At 37.1% G+C, this 7,771-nt stretch overlaps 1 protein-coding gene across 1 annotated transcript in view; it reads right to left on the minus strand.

The window, feature by feature from the left end:
• The window catches only part of GABRG1 (gamma-aminobutyric acid type A receptor subunit gamma1), a 69,771-nt gene extending 65,195 nt beyond the window's left edge, over positions 1-4,576 (minus strand). The window contains exon 1 of the mRNA XM_019665759.1: positions 4,321-4,576. Coding sequence (XP_019521304.1) covers positions 4,321-4,424 — 104 coding nt within the window. The 5' untranslated portion in view covers positions 4,425-4,576. The remainder of the gene's footprint in view (positions 1-4,320) is intronic.
• Between the last annotated feature and the right edge of the window lie 3,195 nt (positions 4,577-7,771).

Consider the following 7,771-nt stretch of genomic DNA (forward strand, 5'->3'; position numbering starts at 1 on the left):
AAAAAAAAAAGGCGATGAGAATTCTACTTAACTTCGAGTGGTTCGAAGGGTTGACTGGATTAATACATGGAGATCACTTAAAACAGTACATGTATAATCTCAATTACTCAAAAAATGTTAGTTTTCATTGTTGTTAACTTGAGAGTAGATTTCAAATCTAATTTATTCACCCTAACCCTTCATACAGAACCTGGCACAGGATAGTAATTTCTATTGGGTTGTTGGAAAAGTCATGATGCATTTTTGCAACGAAAAACATAGAAAAAATACGTCATGACTTTTCCGACAACCCAATACAATGAATGCACAGTCTAACGGGTAGGGTGGAGAGGATTAGGGGAGGGTGGTGTTCTCATCCCACTTTCAACATCACCCTGATAATGTTGGCTTCTTTGGAGCAAGAAGACATTTTGAGTCATGTTCTAGTTCTCCCCGTGCACTTTTCTTCTCATGGCCACAAACTCTATACTTCAGTCAAAACACAAGTACACGTTCCTAAACTCATCACTCAATATCATATTTTATGTCTTGTCCTATGCTACTCCCTTGGCTTCGGAGGCCCTTGCCCCATCTTCATCTGCCTCACCTCTCTCCATTCCTCCTAATTAAATTTAGAAGTCATTTGCTAGCCTGTGGTACAGGTCTGTCGTACTATAATAGTTAATATTTGCTGAGTGTTTACTATGTGTCACCAGGCATTATTCTTAATGGTTCCAAATTATAGGTCTAGGTAGTCCTCTGCCCACTTAAAGCAGCCACTTGATTTCATAGACCATATCACAATTTATGGAGACTATCTGTATTCCAAACTGTCACTTCTGTGTTTTTAAATTGTATATACTAAAGATTTATAGTGCTTATCACACCTGGTATTATATTATGTATACAATAATAGTATCATAATATGTATATATTTAACTTTATGTGTATCTTTGATCAGTACCTTTCTCTCCTTAGAACATAGCACCATGAAGGCAGAGATTTCATTTGTGTGTATCACCTCTTTTCTCCAAAGCAGTGGCTAGCAAGTAATAGTTACTCAATAAACATCTATACAATATATAGTCTATATATAATGTATTGAATAAACACATAAATACCTTTAATCATTTCATATATTTATGGAGTCATTAAGCGATCTCTTTCAATAGCATAGGTCTTAAGTGCCCACCTCTAAATAGACAAAATTCAGGTCTTATTGTTTGACCTGTTCCTTTCCATCAGACTATAGGAATTCATTGCTTTTCCTATTTACAAGTTGCCATGACCAAAATTAACAAACCCAGGCACCTTAATTTATACAATCAAATTATTGTTTAAGTTAAACGGAAGAGAGGGCCAGCATAAGGAGATTTTTTTTTTTNATATATATATATATATATATATATATATATATATATATACATATTTTACTCACAACTACCTCCACAAACTGTATCACTGAAATTACTTGGAAATAATATACTTTATAAAACACATGCATTTGAATATTTTCATTTGGACAACAGAATGCTAAATTGTATGTTACTGACTCAAATTGTTTTAAAAAATAAAAAAGTTATTTTCCTTGAGCTTTCTCAAAATATAACTTCTTAGCCAAAGCTTATCGTAAATTACTTTTTAGGACAGCTACAATCTCAAAGCACTTTCAACTCTTTTTAAAAACCTGATTATAATTAGATATTTTTGCATTGTTACAAATAATTCAGATCAAGCTCAAGAGATTTTACCCAACTTGTTAGGGTGCCATAGAGCCTCGAGGAGAATGAAACATAGGAACCAAGAATACAGCTTTTAGTTACAACAATGGGATGTTTTAATAGTTCAGCAATATAAAAATCAATATAGCGTCTCTCCTTTGTGCTCTTGATGGAAACTAATGAGGAAACAAGCTATTTTCCCTGCTTAGATATAAGAAATAAGAGTTTCCAATTTAGTAAATCTTGAATAGATGACTTTAATGACTTGTTTTAGAAACTAGCATATGATATCAAAATTCTTACAAACAGAATCATCTATGGTTAGTTTTACAAAGCTTCCTCAAAAGAAGAAAGGGAGAAGGAAACATGAATGCAAATGGTTTATATATGTTGACATCAGTTATCTCCAACTAAATATTAAAAAGATGAAAAGTTCACTATACTGTCACTACTTTAAAAAGACATAAACTCTTATAATTGAGGCCCTAAAAGCTAATTATAACAGCAACCTATAGCTTTATTTTTTTAATACGTATCCACTGGCCAGAATAACCCAGGTAATCTATAGTACTACGATAAAATGAATTATCTATTTTAACTGCATATCATCTCTCTCTCACTCATAAGTAAGGTGCAAAAAGTACATGAAATTCCTAATTAGAACTTCCCTCTTGAAAACTACTAAGGAAAGTCAGAGAAGCAACTATTGAGTTATTTTATGTTTCAGCTGAAATCTTAGCCATATTGCATATGAAAAGTTGAAGAAATCAAATGATCTACTATTATCCTTCATTTCCTAGATGAAGAAACTGTTCAGAGGTTGTGGGCTCTTCACAGATAAAATCATGTCTCCAGGCTGCCAGAGCCTATAACCGGCCACTACAACACACAACTTTTTAATTCTGAGCAGCTTGAAGGGAATTCTGGAGCCAATTATGATGATCATAGTGTAAAAACTATGATCAAAAACAAAAGATATGATTTAAAACAAAACATCTCTGCATGCCCTTTAGCAAGCATGCCCTTTAGTAAGCAGCTTTCTATGAGGTTACAAGGGAAACTTGCACTTATAATGATAAAGGAGCATACAGGTTGTTATTTCAGAAAACCACCGGGTAATTTTTTTAATTTATTTATGAGAACATAGTTTCATTTGTAATACTCTGAAGATACTATGTAATACTATGACACATGCTCTACCAAAATAGCTTCTATAATTTTATAATATATTCAGAGAAATAAGCCATCATGACACAACTTAGATATAACATAAGGAATAATTAATCAAGTATCAATAGTATGTTTGTGTCCATGCAAAACATTGAAGTTCTAAGGGAAAAGGGTAATAAACTAAAACCATTAGTACTTTTAAAAACCATTGAGTGTCAAATATTTTCTGGCAAGTCTAATGTTACATGGCATACTTTAATCCACTCTCTTTTTTCAGAGAGAAAACACAGTTGTTGTATTGGGTGGTATTCACAAAAAAACATTTACTTTAGCTATAGACTGAAATTAATCATAACAATAATTCATTTAGTAATGACGCAAGTAGTCTTAAAGGCATGTTTCCATCTGCATAGTGACTGTATTTTATTCTTGAGTTCTAAGCAGGATCACATAATACAATAATATAATTTTAAATGTACATTTAAATGTACATAAAACACAGTTATATGATATGAGTAGTATGTCCAAGACCTTTATAAGATCTATGTCTTAATTGATATATTTTAACTTGAGTCTCCAACTATTCCTATAGCCAGATACAGTACCTGAGCATTTTATTTTTTTTTCCAGGATGACTTCAAAGTTTTATTGAAAGGTATTGCAGCTCAAGCGGCCCAAGTCTTGTTCCTGTTAAATTGGAGGTTTGGGGTTGGTAATGTCTCTCTCTCTCTCTCTCTCTGTCTGTCTCTCTCTCTCTCCCCTGCACCCCTTCACCTGCCCTGCCTCTGTCACACACTGTCACACACACACACACACACACACACACACACAGAGCCAGGACATATACTTTTTATTTGTAGACAACCAATTAAAATTAAAATCATTTGAATATGGCTCAATAAAATATACATAGTTATTTCTAACTTAAATATAACCCACCACCCTGCTCGATTTTTTAGCCATATTTAAAATCTTTTGATATAAAACTTTGTTTTCTCCAGCATAGCAAAAATAAAAGGGGGTTGGGTAAACAGCAATATTAGTATGTAGAAAACATCATACATACTATGCTATGAAACTTGTTAGCTTCTAAAATAACTGTCTTTAAAATGCAAAATCATCGGGAATTTTATCAATGGCATTCATTCACTAAATGTAGTAGCAAAAGGATTTCTACTCCCCACCCCCACTCCCAGTAACTAAATCTTGATTCATTTTGACTGTGCTTCCTGTCACAAACACCTGAACTCACTTCGGTGTTTCACACACAGGCTAATTTCATTCTATCTGAAAATGGCTAGATCTAATTAGAAAATAAAATAATACAATATCGCACATTTGCCCGGGAAAATGCAAATTACTTAACTCAGAATGATGTTTTGAAAGAAAGAGAAATGAGGGGAAGAGGGTAGATACTAAAGAACGGTCTTAAGTCCTCTCATTTACTCACCAGTTTCCCAAATGCAGGGCTAGTAACAAGAACATGAGCCTCACCCCTCTACTTTGATTCCACAGAAGAAAAGGGGAAACGAGAAAAGCTTTCCAAGAACCCATCGGGATCGTTTCTTCCGCTAAATTCTCAGAGCCGGGACTTTCGCGCCCAGCTCAGCAGCAGCTGGGTGAGTGCGACCAGGGAGAGTGTGGGAAAGCAATACACCTCCGGACCAGGTAGGATGCGACTCTCGGCGGAATTGAGCAGAAGAGCCAATCAAACCGAGAGGATGCTGGCATAAATTATCTGTAAAAGAACTGGGCCAATCAACGGCGGCAAGGGGCGGGGCTCCCCTACTAGAAATCGAGCCCAGTAGGGAAAAGGGCTCCGTCTTTCTAAAAAAACAAACCTCTCCTCCCTCGCAGCCTCGGGGAAACGTTTGAGAGGCCTTGACAGAGTCCCTCCCGAGGGAAATGCAGTCACCTTCTTCCTCCCGGCCTTCCTTCCCGCCTAACTCTATTTGGAGGGGGACACTGCCTCTTTCCTCTCCGGCGTTTGGATTCGGAATCTGTCTTCCGAGACCCGTGGGAAGGTTGCAGTGCCTAATTGGTTTTCCCCGGGCTCGCGAAGGTTCCGCTAATTTTTGTTAATTACCGTTAATTTTGAGTGTGGGGTGGTGTCTCATTTCGCTTTGCAGCCCCAGCACCTGGCACAATGCCCGGCACAAATGAGTCTTAGGAGATGTTGGGCAGGCTCGGTGCGTTCCTGGCAATTGCGTTTCCTAACCCCTTTCCTCTGTTTTTAGGAGTGAGAAGATGTGCAGTCTTCTTCTCTCTCCTGTCAGCAGAAGATAGTACTAATGAACAATGCCTGGCAAGAACTATCTCATTTTACAAAAACGTGAACAAAAATCCAGTTTTTAAAAAAGGTCCTCTGAGCCACAGAAGCTATAGACATATCACTGAGGTAATTCTTCTGTTGTCCCTCCCCAGTTGTCTTTGTTCATGTTGAGCTCCAGTGTTTGGTACCTAACTTCAGAGGCTCTAATTTGAGTTTGCAGCAGAGCTCAACAGTTGCCATGGCAACCAGAAAGCCTCTGGCAACTTGAACAACTGTACAGGCAAAGAAGGTGGTGGTGGTGGTGGTGGTGGTGGTGATGGTGGTAGCAAGCTCACTCTGTCCAACCATTTCTGCCTTCATGCCTTCCTAAATCCCTGCTTCCCACTGAAGCTGCATGGGGTTGGGGTCTTTGGTGGACTCTTGAATCACTCCCTACCACCTGGAATTGGTCAGATGAGGAGTGAACTGCAATTTACCACCTAGTAACTTGAGAGCATGTCTCCCAGCAAACAGTTCAAGGTAGAAGTAACAGTGTGTGTGCAGGATGGTAAGGTAACTGTTGCTACCCTACCTTTTGAAATCACTTAGAAAAACTGGATGAAGGTAATGACATTACAGGTATTTTCTTGTCTGCAATGACATAGGGTGCCATCCTGGGCTTTTCTCTCCTCTCTTTGAGTGATTCTCCATCTTTTTAGTCTCCTATGAAAATCGTATCGACCTCCTTGTTTTGCTTCTTCTTCTAAATGTTAATTAGGCAACATTAATCTCTTCCACAAAGCACTTTTTAGTCAAGGTAGCTCATACCAAATAATTTATATAACAATAAAGTTTCATTATAATTGATTTTTGAGGCAAATAAATTTAGTTAAAAGTTGATGTCAATATAAACCGGTATAGTTTCTTTTTTTATTATTTTCTGCTTCAATCAAGAATGTGCTTTGGATAGCTATTTAATTGTTTCATTGGATGCACACACTAATTCACTGATCTGATTAGCCAAGAATTAGATATTAATTCATTAGAAGTATGTAGTGAATAACAAAGGCTTATCTAGTTACTCTTTGCATTTTGGTAAAGTAAGATTTTTGCATATATTAATGGGAATATGATACTGCATAATGTGACACAATAGTAGTCGATGGTTCTCCCATCAAAAATAATGAGATTTTACTCTTATTGTTCTCATATGCAACAGAAAGATACTGAGAACAGTTAAAAGAAATTAATAAAGAAGAAAGGTGATACCCCCTTGGGTAGTTACATGTTGCCTGTTTATCCTTGTAAAAGATAAAGGACTGGAGTAATATCCAGACTGGGAAATTTCCTGTACTTTTCTAAATCTAGTGTTTTGCCAACTTTGTGTTGAAATATTTTCAAATTTATTTCATTTCTTTTTTTTTTCAAGCATTTTTATCTGACTTTATTTCTATGTCTTTTCCATTGATTTTTCTTTTCCTTTTTATAATATACTTGTGTGTCTTCTGGGAAACTGATGTTATTCTGCTGTCATAGTTAATTATAGTTCCCTGAAAACTCTGTAAGAGGGATTTGAGCCCTCAGGAACCTGAAGAAGGAATGATGATTTTAGATTTCAGCCATGTCTTGACCCTGACAGTCTGTCTCATTTGATTTAATGAACCAACTGTATGTAGGGTGGGGGGTGAAGGAGGGAGGGGTGGCACATACAGTGAGTTCCGAAAAAGGCCAAGAAGGGATGCTGTATTGATCAAACAAACCATAGTGTCTCATAGAGGAACACTCATAGGAAAACTCATCAGGTATCTTACATGATTCTAGATTAGAATGCCAGAAATTGCTAAGGAAGGGACTGGAGAAAGCCAGCTCTCTTTCATTACGGCAGTGCATCCCCACTACAGGCAATTTGACAACATGGGACATTTATCAACGTCTGGAAATATTTTCAGTTGTTGCAACTTGAGGGGTAGGCTGAGTTCCTGGCAAATAGTGGGTGAAGTCTGGAGTTGCTGCTACACATTCTAAAATGCAAAACAAAGCCGTCCCACAAGAAAGAATTATAGCGCTCAAACTGTCAATTGTGTCAAGTTTGAGAAGCCCTGCAATATGAGTGGATAGCCAGATTCCATTACAGCTGATGATTTCCTTATATTGTTGTTGAAGTCACCATTTCTATCTTTCTACTTTTGACAGCTGAGCCACAATCATGATCCACAAGTGTTATATCTAGCTGTGTTGATTATCAACTGATAGAGCACAACAATATTGTTCAGAAAAAAAATTGCCCAGGTATCACTTTAGAACTAAATGCTTGGGGTACCTATTAAAAATGCAAAGTCATGGACTTCTCTCCAGACCTATCAAATTAGCAAGAACCTCTGGAGATTATCATGCCTCAGAAAGTTGCAGAATCATTGTCCTATAATCATCTCACAAAATAAGGAGTGAGACAGTGGCCTGATTATGAAGGTGCAACCCTGGCCCTAGAAACTGTGATGTCAGACAGTAGGCTTAAGATTAGAAATACAATGGCGCATAAGATTGATCACTTTGTGCTCAGTTTCTTCATCTATAAAAAGGCGATGAGGGGGCCGGCCGAGTGGCTCAGTTGGTTAAGAGCTCGCTGAAGAGTTTGAGCTCTGAGCAACAG

Source organism: Hipposideros armiger, unplaced genomic scaffold (assembly GCF_001890085.2).
Source record: "Hipposideros armiger isolate ML-2016 unplaced genomic scaffold, ASM189008v1 scaffold_452, whole genome shotgun sequence".
Taxonomy (NCBI): domain Eukaryota; kingdom Metazoa; phylum Chordata; class Mammalia; order Chiroptera; family Hipposideridae; genus Hipposideros; species Hipposideros armiger.